Genomic DNA, 15,272 nt, shown 5'->3' on the forward strand with positions numbered 1-15,272 from the left:
TTGTTAAATGTTATTAATGGGCATTCATCCATATATGTTCTGCTTTTAGTTTTGATTGCTGAAAAGTCATGATCTCAGTAGGTTTTTGAGCTGCAAATTCTAGGAATCATAATCTCAATACTTTTGGAGAACATCAATTTGAAGAAAGCTAGTACAGTACTTACATTCTTAGTATAACATTCCTTGAATGTTTAATTGAATAACAATTCAATTAAGAAGTTACATTAACAAATCTAAAAAGATTGATGTGTATACAGACCATAAATGATATAAATGTAGATACCAAGGATACATAGATATATGAACAAAGCAACAATACATATTTGGGTAATATAATTTTACTCAGAATATTCACAAACTTCTTAACCTTCTGTTTAATCATTGCTTTTAACTGCAAATTCAACTAAGAAATGCTTGTTGAAATGTAATCTGAACCTAAGAAAGTTAAATCAACCCCATCCATCTCAGAACAACTTAATTAGTAATAAATATAACCCACTCCATTCCAAATCTGATTTCATAGCTTTGCTTTAAGTAAATTGCATGAATAGTGATGCAGTTACAGAGTGCTTTTTCCTTTTGTAAACAGCCACAGTCAGCATCAGAGTAATTTTAATAGCAATTCTGATCTTTTTATGATTATTATTAAAGATCATGTGCTGTTTCACTATATATCACTCAACCTCATCTTATAATCTTCCTGCCTAATACTGTACATAACAATCATGGAAAATTGGGAATATCCATTAGATATTTTGCTGACAACAGAACTTCAGATTTCTAAACTCAATCACAAATCAGAGAAACTGCCTCAGAGAATGAGAATTCTTGGTCAAAAGTAGGCTTTCTCTGACATCATCTGGTCACTGTAGCATCCTGCAATGTTAGTTTATGTTAGTCTATCCCACAAGTGGCTGAATTCTCACACAACAGTAAGACATTGTTTCTTGAACCATATTTTTTTAAAAAAATAAACCACAAGTCACTAACTTGACAAACCATGACAAACCATGCTTCATATACCATGCTAATTGTAAAACAAGTATCATCATGGTTTTGCATAATACTCCCATACTTCAAGACAGTTGGATGGGCAACTGTTTGATGGCTCAAGGATCCTTAGAATTTTAGTGGGAATGAACATCATAGTTGGTGGGATGTTAATGCAAAATAGGCGTGATCTTGTCATATATGTGACCAGCATGATTTTTTTTCATTTCTTTCCACCAACTGTTTAAAGGGACAGATAGATAAAGTTTTCTTTTATCTTGTTTTAAAATGCATCAAGTTTATGTTGAGGATTACACAACACTATCTCAAATTAAGAAATCCTACTTCCAATTTTCAACAACTGAATATTGCAAAGGACCCAAATGGATGCAATACACTAAAAAAAACAAAACAGGAGTCACATACAGGAGTCCTGAGAAACAATATGTACCCCTTTCTCCTTTTGTATTTCAACAAACAATCCAGTCCAAAATGGAACGATTATTTCTATGTTACAAATCATTATCTAAGTAATGTTTAAATATATCATTTTTACATATGTTTGTTTCCTAGGAGAAAAACAGATGGCAAAAAATATGGAATTAGTGTAGCTAAGGAGATGGAATTGTATGCACTAATCCTATCTATGATCCAGGAGTCCACAAAGTGTTTTGTCAACTGCATCAAATAGTGGACATGCATATTATATACATCCATAAGGTCAGCTGAAGAATCACACAATTCTTGTTGACAAAGGCATAGTCCCAGGATTTTAATAGATACATAGGATCTTCATGCACAGCTTCAGTCCCAACACTATCAGGTGTCAATTCAACCTGCCTCATTGTATAAATAGCAATTATGGGAGGTCCTTGGTGCTCTCTGAGCTTAGTTGTTTTGCAGGTGTTTTATTACCCAAACTAGGTAACATCATCAAGTTCAGAGAGCATGAAGGACCCTTCATTTCAGCTCTGAACTCCAAATATTCTTCCTAACAATAGCAATTACATTGGGTTAAAAGAAGTATGTTTTTTTTCTGTGCCTTTTAAACTATGATAAGCTTATTTTAGGTTTATACAGAGCTAACATGCTTTGCCTTTCAAAATGGTAAGAAATTGAAATGATGTGGTTATGTGGGAGAGAGTTTTCAAAGCTATCACAAAAGGATTTTATCTGAGGACAGAAATAAATCGGGTGTTGGTATTGAAAATGACAGAAAATCCACATTTGCTGGTACAGTTAGAGGCTGTTTTGTTCAGGTGGCCAATTCGTGTTTCATATCAGAAGCAAATCTAGTTTGCTGAGAAGATATCTGGCAAAACCAAATTCATGTATGGATTATTTGTCCTCAATACTTCTGGATGCTGGCTTTTCTGTGCACAAGCAAGTTATCAATGTAACAAATAGTAAATAAAAACCTCAATTATTATTATTTAAGATATATGAGGCTTAAGAAACTTGAAAATTATCGCATCTAAGAACTGCATCTTTTCAGGGTTTGAAGCTATTGCGAATATACAGTAATGCCTATATAAGAAGTGTACTTTTATGTGTATATACATCTTTCTTGCAATAACTTGTTTACAGAATGGTGTTTTCCTAATCCTATGTTTCACTTTTCTCAGTATACAAAATGATATTTTGCTAGGTGTTTGTTTACTAAAGTATTCAGTGGAGCAACTTCAGCTCTGAAACTTTGAAATTCTAATGCAGTAAAATTATTCTGAGTAGTAGTCCATGTGAGTCACCCTTATTTCTCCTGATGTCTGAAAACTTATGCTGATTGAACTCTGCCATCTCTTGGAAATTTAAAATAACTACACCCAGCTTAAAGATCTTGAAAGATTTTACATGAACTGCTTACAAAGAAAATATACTTAGCAATTGAGCAAGAGGATATTTTGGGCCTCTTATTATATGAGATCTGACAGCCCCTGGGCCACAATTCTTCTGAAGAAATCTGGATTTCATTTACTACTAAATTTTGCAGGGTTACAATCTACTGACTTACCTTAAGTCATCTAATCATTTGTTGTCCTGAAACTCAGTCAATGTAGTTATTGGCTCAAGTTTAGAGTATTAAACTTTGGAGCAGTTTTCTCCCCCATGAATCTCATTGCACCTTCTGATTCATACAGTTCTCATGATGTATTATCAAGTTGGTGTTAAATGAGAGTATTAAATTCAACTAATGCTGAATGGGATGACGTTTTCATCTGATGTACTTGATTTATATAGCTGCCCACTTCACACACCAGTATCCTGGTGATTCGCCCGAAGTTACCCAGTTGGTTTTTCATGCATAATATGGGCAGCTTATAATAAAATAGATAAAATGTTTAATATAAAATAGAAATCCATAGCAGTCAAACATCATAAAATAACCATCAGAAAAATAAAGAGGGGGATTCTTCTGAAGCCTCAAGGTTGAGCACAAAATTAAGCTTTTGGGGCCTTCCAAAGTTTTCCCAGAAGGATTAGTTACATTGCTTGGAGTGCTTTACCTGGAATTATTGCGATCGAGTCTTCAGCAAATACAAAGCATAGCACAGCCAGGATGATATCAAGAAAACCAAAGCATCCTTCTGCTGAAAGCATGAAATTTGCCGCCATTTATTGTTTTTCTTCGCACAATCCTATAGACATTCTTCTAGATAGTTTCTGTTTCCTACACCCCAACACCAAAATCTTTGGGAGAGACTCATTTATGGTTTTGTAAGTTCCTGGAAATCTCCTCTTGCAATCAGGAATAGACTCCTGCAGAATTTAAGTGCTTAAACTATTTGTCAGGTTTTTTAAAAATTCAGAAGAACATGTCTTCTAAATAGTGACTGATGATCAATTTAATTTTGATGACAGCATAACTTGTTCAATCAGTCGGTGAGAAAGCTGGGGTGTGCACACAAGTGTTTCCCAGATAAAATCTGAGGAGCTTCTAAAGAACAAGCTGCATGGCCTATTTAAACCCGTTTTTTCTGTTGTGTCAGGTAAAAAGGACATAGTCCAGGCTGCCCAATGAATGGGTTTCCAGAATTGGAAGTATCAGAATACTCTCACCTATGGCAAGAGTCATAAAGATGATGGCAGGCCTTAAGACAAGCAGAGCCTTAAGCATTTCAGATTTTACGGTTGTTAAGGCCTTAATTTCTGCCTGCAAAGCAAGTGGCAAGCCATGTAGTTCTTTAAAGATGGGTATCATATGATACCAATGTTTCGGGGATGATTAGATCAACATTGCAGGTTGGTTGGGCGTATATACATTATCTGTGGTCCACAAAATCCTGCCAGGGGATTTTGACAGATGGGCTTACAGAATCACCTGAAATCACCTCCATTGTCTTTGCCATAAGCTTAGTCCAGTTTGGGCACTTTCATAAACTTTTGGGAGGCCGAGTTTTTTTTAACCAAGAGTTATCAATGTACTTGGGACAAGTGATGAAATCCCGTGAAGACCCTGTTGCAATGAAATCTGAACTCTTGCAAAATGTTAGAAATTCAGCAGTACAGATGCATCCTTTCAAACCCATGTTGAAAAATCAGGAAGCGAAATACAAAAAAGGATCTGATGCTCTTCTCATTACAGATGAAAAATTAGTAGGGGTTGGTCCTGTCCTTAGCTGGAAGGAGGAAGTGGCTTCAGACTGTAGATGCTGGAAGCAAGGATAGTGGGAGATAATGGAAAACAGCTAGGTGTGCTTCCCTTGCTCATTCTCAAAAGTAGTATATTGCCCTCTTCAGGTGAATTCTGGAATAAGCACCAATCTCATATAGAACATAGAACAGGGGTGTCAAACTGGCGGCCCGCAGGCCAGATGCGTCACATGCAGGCCCCCTCAGCTCCACGAAGAGAAAAAAACATCACAAAGCATCCCATGACAGCAACATGACATGGTGAGTTTGACACCCATGACATAGAACACAGAATAACAAGAGTTGGAAGGGACCTGGGAGGTCTTCCAGTCCAACTCTCTGCTCTAGCAGGAGACCCTATACCATTTCAGACTGGTGGCTGTCCAGTCTTTTCTTTAAAGCCTCCAGCGATGGGGCATCCACAACTTCTGAAGGCATCATCAGCTTCATCAGCCTCTGCAAAAGGAATGAGACAGAGGATACTATTCTTCAACTTGCAATCATTTGTTCAGCGATTGTCAGAAGTTACAGTGCATTGAAAAAAGTGACTTATGACCAGTCCTCACACTTGCAGTGGTCAGAGTACCCCACGGTCACATGATCAAAATTTGGGCACTAGACAGCCAGCATGTATTTACAAAACTTGCAGCATCCCAACGTCATTACGATCACTGATAGCAATGTCCAGCCTCCAACAAGCAATGTCAATGGGGAAAGCTGGACTGACTTAAAAACTGCATGATTTGTTTAACAACTATTGCAAAAAAAAAGTCATGAAATTGGGAATGACTCACTCAACAACTGTCTTACTTAGCAACAGAAATTCTGCTCCCAGTTTGCTATGTGCTGGTAGCAAATACACGGTAAGTTGGGGGCTCCGCTGAGAGTTTCTGCTACAGGTGCATAAAATCTAAATTTTGATTAAATCTGAATCTTAACAGAAACATCCATTTGTTGAACTTAATATGCTTAGTGAGATAAAGGAAAACACACATCCTTTTGATATTCTTCAGCAACACATTTAAAGTTTAAAGTTTCAGGAATAAACATGAGATATCATATACTCCATCTGTTTTTTACATTATGAGATCATTCATTGGACTCATAACTGGAGGTATATGTAAAAAGAATAATAATATTTTACTATAACTGCTTAAGGCAATCAAAACTACATCCACATATTTATACATTGCCAAAGCCATTCCTAATATGGCATCTCCAGAGGTCTTGGGATTGAAGCATTGAAAAATTTCAAATCAGGTTGGAAGGTATTTTTTTGGAGACCTTTTCCTGGGAGAAAATGATATTGAAGAAGTTTTCTAAAAGATCACCTTCCCAGAACGGAGCATCTACTGGGAAAGGGGAGAAAGTGGGGGGGATCAAAATGTCACAATCGTGGCTGCAAGCATGTGATTGAAGCCCATCCCTTTTCTCACTCCATTTCCCACCCGCATGGATGTTTGCATCTTGAAACCATCCAATAATGAGAGGCAAGCAACGGAAGTTTCACAGTTGAGTAACAGCATTTTTCTTTGTTTTTTTCCAGGAGATGCTGCAAATGGGCAAAACAGGTTTAATAGGAAGAACTGGAAAGGGCCACAGGAGCATTTTTAAGATCTGCCAAGTACAAAGAATATCATCCTTGACCTTTGGTTGGGGGGGGATGGGGAGAAGAGGAGGATGGAGAGAGCAACACAACTGTCAGGTTCTGGAGTAGTGGAATTTGGTACTTGATATTTGGTACTTCTGGCAGTAAGGAAACCTAACCAATCATGTGAAAAAATACAAATAAAAAGGTATCTTGTCTCTATTAATCAAAGTATATAAATAAAAAATAGTTAGCCTTCAACATTTATGCTTTTCTCAATTTTACAATATAATTCACTTACATTAAATATGTTTTAAATATATCTATAAGTACACATTTATAATAAATATATAAGAATAAACATACATTTATGAAAAATATGTTATATCAAGGCAATTTGTTTGCAAATTCTATCTTCATTCTTTTCTTGGAAAAAGAAAAGCAGATAAATTTTTGTACTATTTTTTAAAAAGACATTTTCTAGCTAGCATGGGAATGGCAGAAACTGAACTTTTAAAGGGAAAATAAAATAATCTGAAATTATGGAGGAAGGAAATAAAATACTTTTGACCAAATGGCCGATACCTAATCTCTGTAACGTGTTTAATCTGTTGCTTTACTCTTCATGTAAATATCCATCCTCTGTGTAAGTTAGAGACTAGAAATCCAATCTTCAGTCTCCAATCTTATTGACTGATAGATTGATTGTGACATTAAGTCAGTATTGCTTCTTAGCAACAACATAGATTTTTGTCAAGTATAGTATTGTAATGCAATATTATTTCTATAGATCAATCATGTAAATGAATCATATTAAATTTTAAATTGTCCTTGAATTCTTGCCCCAGCTCTTGCCAAGCTAGCAGTTCAAAAACATTCAAGTGAGAGTAGATAAATAGGTACCACTTTGGTGAGAAGGTAACAGCGCTCCATGATGTCATATTGGCCACATGACGGCAGACACTGTTGGCTCAATCATCTTGAAACAGAAATGAGCAGTGCCCCCTATAGCTGGCAACAATAGCAGAGTAAAATCCACAGGGGCTTCTTTACCTTCATTTAATTTGCGGGAGGAACTACCAAATTTGGCATCCAATCCATGAGACACATGGGTAACTGTCTTCAAATGCTTCCACTAGAGAAGAAATCAAGTTTATAGTTCATGGTTCTTGGAAGCTCCGTGGAATTTGTGCTACCCTCTACCCTCACAATCTCAGATCAACATATACCAGTTTGATTCCGTAGCACAGCTACTGGGAAGCAGCTATTTTATTACAGCTTATACCACTGCAGTGCTTCTGTATTTCTTTCTAGGTGGATTGTCCCATCCCCATCCATTTACAAGACACGGCCTAGCCAATTTCACAACATCACCCCTTGCTTGCTATAGCCTTCTCTGTTCTTCCATCCCCACAAAACAAGAAAAGAAAAATACTTGTCCATCCTGTAACATATTGTTTGTTCCTTAAATAAACTGTAATAATCAGCAGTGGGTATATGTTTGCAATCTTCAGAGAGGGTTCTACTCTTTTTGCCACCACTACGTAAACATTACCTCTGAAATAACCACATTAGTATTTAAATAGCATTGCAAGCTTTGCACATGCTCTGTCTGAATATTGTGGATTCTCATTCATCCACAGAGATTGCAGTTTAAGTACAGCGTTTTGAGAGCTGATGCTGTACTACCAGCAGATCCCTTCCTAAGTAAAGGAGTAAAAATGCTTGATTCCCTACCCCCATGAAACTATAATGCCTTAATCTATTTGCAAGGGTTGTTTTCCATTGGATCTATTCGCAGTGGAGGATAAGGTTCCCTTTCTTCGTCTTTTTTTTTTTTAAGAAGGCAGATTTAAATCAAAGGAGACAGGTGACAGCAATTGCTAGACGTGCATTGTTTACTAACCAAATAGAGGCTGTTGCTGTAGGGATTTCAGAATCAGTCATGGATTTTAGCACTTCATCGGTGTTCGATCATCAGAAAGGTAAGATAGTTTGTTTTTTCATGCTAGGATTCATTCATGAATATATGTCTCCTATCCTAGTTGTATTTCATGAACACAGTACAAAAAGCTCTATGTGGTATAAGGAAATCTTAGGTTACATGAATTTCAAGTTAAATTGTACAATTTGGTTTTCTGGACTTGTTGATTTTTAAAGCAGTTTTTTTTCTGCAGTCTGTTTTGAAATCAGCCACTTACATCTGCTGCCTAAATTGTTAATTGAAACAGGTGTATTGTTGGAGTGGGGGAAGAAACTTGGCTGTGCCTGCCATTTGTTCTTATCTTTGATTTATGATTTTCTGTGCCATTCAGAACCAGCCTCCTATGTTTTGTCATTAGTAATCAATTGTGTTTCCTGTTAGTAATAAATTATTGTGAAACTACAAAATGAAAGTAGTAGAAAATTTGTGGCTGGTGTCATTATTTTCTTTGAAGAATTGATTAAATTGGCTCTATGAGTATGTTTGTGTTAAAATACATAATTAAGTTTACTGAGCCTTAAAATAAGCATCCTTTTTTCTGGAACAATTAAGATGGATGTAGTAATGATCTCTTGGGAATGGGAGGTGATAATTTTGTTTCAGTTTTCTGTTTAAGATCTTTATACTACATGCTCGATTCTATTTCTTATCTAACTTTTTATATAATTAGTCAAAGGATTAGATTTCTACTGTGAAATAACATTACAGACTAATATTGCCTTAACTAGCTTTATACTTCCCCCCTCCTCCTGTCATTTCAATGTTTTTGTGTGTGTGTATTTGTTATCTATGTTGTTGTTTTTGGTGCTACTTCTTGTAGACTCTATTATTTTAGTTGCTAATATGAGCCATCGGGGATCCTTCCAGGGCTTCTCATTTAATTCCGTCCAAAGGGCAATTTCATGGAAGGTTTTGGATTTATCATGACATGGCTTAAGAGTAAAGAGCAAGTGTGCATATGAATCACTGAATCAGACCAAGGTAATTAGATAGACTACAACCTTTGCCATCTAGGACACTGTCTCCAGATACAGACAGTCACATACTAAAAGGGAATTGACGAACATGGTGAGGATTTGTCTACTCCCAGTTTCAGAAAGCTGAGAATCCCCATTCTCTGCAAAGTAGACCATATGCAGAGTGTGTATCCAATACTTTCACTGAGTAATTAAAAGCAACTGCTACACTATTGAAATGTGGAAAAAACGTGGATTCTTGGGCCAATCTGACATCATTTTATAAATTTCCTCCAACTATTCAACAAAAACTTCATATAACAGAATTGGACACATTGATTAATATCTGTAAATGTTATTGTTGTTGTTTTTAAGCATAAATCTTCTCTCTTGGGTATTCAAAGAGAAAGGCAAATTAGAGAACCCAATCATTTTTATGGTCCATTGCCCTGCAGTTCATCACCCACTTCAATATTTTCTTCATTGCATTGTTTTATGCTAGTGCTTTTTTCATTATTCACCAGTACTTACATATTATATATAATAAAGTTAGTTTGTATAAAATAAAAATATGTGATAGCCATGCAGTTTGCATGCATTTTATTGCATCAAATATCACTCCTACTTTGTTTTATTATTTGTTTTGTCTATGGCTCACTTCCTGGCTTATATCTATCCAAGAAACATACAGTTTGAATTATAAGCATTTATATTACTCAAGCGACATTTTTTTTTAATAAAGTTTTATTTGGGTTTTCACACATACAAAATACAAGTAAAACATCGTTTTTGAAAATAGCATGGTCCCAGGTTGAACTTCTTTATACAGACACAAAGCTCAATTTCATGCTCCTTTTTGTGTTCTATTCCATGTCTTATACTATTATACATTTTCTATATAGTTTTTCCCCTCTTTTAATTTTCTCAAATTTTATTTTGATTATCTCATCGCAATTCAAATCATTATATTTATACTTTTGTCTGTTCTGTTTCAATTTCATGTTATCTTTTCTCATTAAACAAATTTTCTCCTGTAGTTACTAATTGGAGTATGACACCTTTATATATTTTAATTACATCCATTCAACTCTTATTTAAATTTCCATATATACCTTAAGGTTATGACCTTCAGTATAATACATAATACATAACTTCCAATTGAATTCTGCTTGGTACATTCTTATAATACACACTATGTTCTTTTTTTAAAAAAAGATTATAAATATATGTAATTATAAACCCACATTCCATTCCAATTCATTTCTATCATTAATAATCACTAAAATCTTAACATCTTTAACACTTCTTTTCAATTAAATATCATACTTCCCTAAAGACACATATAATCTCCATAATTAATTTTTCCCTTATTTCTCTTCACATATGTTTTGTAAATCATTAAATATTCATTTTGTTACAATTATTTATTGACAAGCATCCCACTGAATTACGATAGCTATTTTATCAAACATTTTAATCATACATTGTTTCATATTTTCTAAAATTATTTCTATTTCTAATATAACAATACTATCTTATGTACCTTTGCAGAATCCTTTTTTCCATTAAATTTTCAACCATTATCTCTAAATAGGCCCTGTTTCTCTATATTTTGTTTCTGTCCATTATAACTTCTTTTCCTTTCTTTCTTCCCTCTCATTTTCTCCCTCCCCTTTTTACCCCCTTGTCTCTCTACTTCTAATTCTCTCTTCTGCATTTCCCTCTTCTGTTGCTTTCTGATTTTATACTTATTTTTCACTCTATTTTTTTGGAGTTGTTTTTCCCAATCTTAAACTTTCCATTCTCTTTCCCTCCTTTCCTTTTTCCCCCACCTAAGATTATTTGTTCATTAAAAATGGCTTCTTCTTTGTCACAATCTTCTTGTTCTGCAGGCATTTCTTGTTGTTTCTCATAGTTCCGAATCTCCATTTCTAAAAACTGAAATACGAAGCCAAAAGAACCTCTCCCTTCTTGTGTATCTTCTTTGTACTTTTTAAGTTCCATTTTCAGTTCTTCTAAAAGTGGAGCCATTTTAAACAGTTTTAAACAACCATCCAATTGATTTTAGTCATTCAAATACAATAACCAAAAATCCAGAAATCATCAAGTAATCCAAATAGTCCCGAGTTATTTCTTCTTATTTCTTTTTCCACTTTCTCTTCCTGGGGTTTTTGTTGCGATATTTCAGTTAAAATGTATCTTTTGGAAGTCATGCTGAGATTTTGCTGTAAGTTCTTTTTAATTCCAGGCAGTCTCCTCCCTTCCAGATCCTGCCCTTTTATTCTTTTTCTCTCCTTTCCTGTTTTCAAAAGCTTTTGATTATCCAGAAATCTTTATTATCCCTTTGACTTTTTATTTTCAGCATTAAATGCCTATTAACGTCAAAGTGGATTTTTTTCCAATTTCTTGCTTAAGTCTCTTAGCTGTCAGTATAGGAAAAGGAGAAAAAAAAACCCAAATCTTTTCCCTTTTCTCTCTCCTTCGCAGCTTAAAAATCTTCTTAGGGAACAATGTTATTGGGTTTTTTTTTAATAGTTTCAATTCCAGGGTACCTTATTTGTTGCTTTTGCTGTTTGACCCAGTCAACCAAAACTTTCTCTTCTTATCTTCCTCCTGTACATTCTTTCCCAGTCGAGTTCTTCTTTGTGGTGGCCATTTCTGACCACCGCTACAATTGCCTTCGGGAAAGGGAGTAATGGTCAGCTGGGGAGGAGAGGTGCCGTTCTCCTAAACCGTGCAGGCAGTCTCCCCCTTCTTCACCACCTCTACGGGGTGGCTTAGCCCCGAAACCAGCTGGCTTGGGGCGCTCCAGCGACGAGCACGGATCAAAGCCTCACAGAGACGAGGCTTTAGTCTGTCGCCGAAGAAGCTCAAACCGGAAGTCCTCTAGCGACGTATTTTCATGCTCCATCCAAATCCTCAATCTTACCAAACACAATCCTGAAGCTCCATGTCTGTTGTTACAGTCTATGAATAATGGAATGACATTATTGATGGGAATGATGGGAGTGTGAATAGTAGTTAGGATCTTATGCAACTGATTTTCATGCATTCATATTAACCTTCTTCCTCTCCTATGCATGTACAACATATGTAAAGGCTATTTATACAATCCAGATTCATGACCATTGAATAAACAGTTATACACATGTTGAGGGAGCTGTCTGGACCTCCTTATGCACCAGAGCAGCAAGAACAGAAAGGCATTGGAGAAAGGCATTGCGATAGAACCCTCTTACAGGACCTGGTAGACTTACTAGCAGAGTGGTAAAGAAAACTAACAATAATGCTTTGAACAGAGTGCCAACAGGTTAAAACCATGAGCTATACTTTTCTTGGAGGATAATTCCAAGTCATTATGGAAAATATAAGTATCAGATCCCACTTTGTGAAAGTGGGAAGGCTAAAACAGTCATTGATGGTGATTTTTGGTGACTCAGATCTTTGTAGATGTCCAAGAATGCTAAATGTTAATGCTGGTCAAGTCAGATAACTCTTAAATTTTCCTGCTCCCCTTTCCCTATAATGCACAAAAAGAGATGTTTTTCATAGGCAATATACATCTTGTTCAAACAACTTCATGTTTTACCTGTGGTTCTGCTAACCTTTGTATCTACTTTTAAAAGGCCAATAACTAATATCAATATAAAGGATAATGGTGATTTGGTATATTCTGTCCATTCCCCCCTTTTTTAAAAGAGAGGTTTTTAAAGAACCTTCTGTTAAATTGACTTAAGCTTTCTGTTGGCACCCCTTTTCTTTTAGACTGTTACACTGGCCAAAACTGCATTATGGGAAGGAAAACAGAATAGAGATAAATGGATATTCTGGGGGAGTGTTATGCATGAATGATTTTGCCTGTTCTGGTTTCCTTCTCCTTTGTTAAGAAATATGCATTTATTATTGTATTTTAATAGTCATTTCTAGAAAATCCATCCACATGGTCATTAAAAGTTGGCACTGATTTCATGGCACTTATACAATGAGTCATTATCATTTCCATTGTAAAGTACACTAAAATAAAACTGTATGAGAAATTATTTTGAGCTGCATTAATTAAAATAAAGAATAAATAAAGTCCACTAGCAGCAGCAAAGTTATAATAAATTCCTATATAATTCCATCATTTCTGCAGATGGAATAAATTGCCACTTGTTGCCTAAAGGTACAGAGCCAGGCCTAGCTGGACATTTATGTGCAAGCAGGCTCTTGGTGCCTGATTAATGAAAACTCCTGCCAGTTAATTGAAGTGATAGGAGCTAATTACAGTGTGTTCATGATGCTGAAACAGCAAACATAGGTAATGTTTTCATACACATTTCCAAAGAAATTGGGTTGACTAGGCAGCCCATTTTAAAGAAAAACAATCTATTCTGCTAAAGAGAAGCTCCCTGAGGATGGGTTCCAGCATGAGTCCAAAACCTCAAGAGACTAAACCTTGGTTCCAGTGACAGACCTAGATTGGATCCTGCAACAAGTGGAACATTATCCTGGAACGAGAATATATTTGCCTTCATTCAAAGGCAAATCTATTTAAGTATCCTCTATCCCAGGGGTGTCAAACTCGCAATGACACATTGTCATCACATGAAGTGTCGCACCTTTTTTCCCCTTCACTAAACTGGGGGTGGGCATGCCAGTGCAATGACGCATCCGGCCTGTAGGCCGTACGTTTGACACCCCTTCTCTATCCAGTTCAAATCTGGTTTAAAGAATAGACAATATCAAACCATAGAAAAAGCAGCGGAAATAACACAACATTCCTTTTAGCTGTGAATGGACTTATGTCTCATGTCATAGGCATCTGCAATTGTTAAAGTGGGTGAAGAAAGGAGAGTCAGAATATGGTCTTGGGTATCTTCTGTTCCATTCAGTGATCACTGGTTTATGCTACGGCATGAAGTTCCATCTTATTGCTTATGCTTTTAAAGTGTAGACACAATGAGATAAGCCAATGTACATAAGGTGCTCCCTGCTATCAAAACTATAAATTGCTATTACATAGTATTCCAATCTCATAAAGCACCAATGTGCACGAAGCTTCTTTGCACAAGCAAAATATCCATTGTAAGATGCCATCCGGAAAATGCATATTCAGTGAATGCTAGCAATTGTGTAGTCCGATTCTTTTCTTTTCCCTGTGTTTATCTTTCAAGTGGAAAAGAGATAATCACACAGTACACTCTGAATATGAATACTGTTCAAAGACCACAGTACACAGGACTGGTTTTCTCTGGTCTTCTGAAACAACATTAGTTGCTAGGTTACCTTTTGATTTAACTGCAAAGAAAGTATATCTTCCACTTCGTTCTAAAAAGGATTGTCCTAAATTTGAGTTCAGCAATCTTGTGGGTTTCCCCTATGCAGCTGCTATAAAATTTGGGGATATCTCAAGTAAAAAGGAACAGAAGAAACAAACTATTGTTTATTTTCCTTCTAACTCTCTAAGCTTCTTCTTTTTCAAAGACCAATAAAACAGCTCAAAAAGACAACAGAGACAAATTTAATTTAAATGTAATTTAAATTTAAAATTAATTTAATTAAAAAAACCTGTTTAGCCAGCCAACCATTGGCTAAAAATGAGATTTCTCTGAAAGAATCAAACAGGGAGAACCTGAAATATTTATATTTGTGGGAAAGCAGGAGGCTCCAAATTGGTTCAGATTTTACTACAGCACAGTGTACTAAGATTCAAGTTAGATTTCCTGCTTTACACTATATGTGATGCTAAAATACTTTTTCATTTAGAAATCCCTTTCTCTCCTATATTTAAGTCATGCAGTATAGGTTCCTAGACTCAGAAGGAAGTTGTGCCAACAGTAGAGAATGGGGAACAAGAATCCATAAAGATTCTAAGAGGTCTGCAGGGGGCGTGCATAAGCGCACCAACGTGCCTACCATCCCTGCCCTATTGTTTCTTTTATTTTTCTCATATGTACCCATTTCATGTATTCATAACTATGTATATACTTATATCTATTATCTTATAAGCGATTGACAAATAAAAATAAATAAAAATAAATTATTTGGTTCCACAGATCTTCAAAGTTGGATCTTCTTGTTTTGCTATCAAACATGGTTATTTCCTTCTTTCCAAGAGATAGGATTCTTCATTCTAATGCAA

At 35.7% G+C, this 15,272-nt stretch overlaps 1 protein-coding gene across 1 annotated transcript in view; it reads left to right on the plus strand.

Moving 5' to 3' along the window:
• The first annotated feature begins 8,153 nt into the window (after window positions 1-8,153).
• Window positions 8,154-15,272, plus strand: part of ANKRD55 (ankyrin repeat domain 55) — a 28,652-nt gene continuing 21,533 nt past the window's right edge. The window contains exon 1 of the mRNA XM_087923225.1: window positions 8,154-8,193. Within this exon, the coding sequence (XP_087779351.1) occupies window positions 8,154-8,193 (40 nt within the window). The remainder of the gene's footprint in view (window positions 8,194-15,272) is intronic.

This window comes from Pseudonaja textilis, chromosome 2 (assembly GCF_049901715.1).
Source record: "Pseudonaja textilis isolate UNSWEBS1 chromosome 2, rPseTex1.2, whole genome shotgun sequence".
Lineage (NCBI taxonomy): Eukaryota > Metazoa > Chordata > Lepidosauria > Squamata > Elapidae > Pseudonaja > Pseudonaja textilis.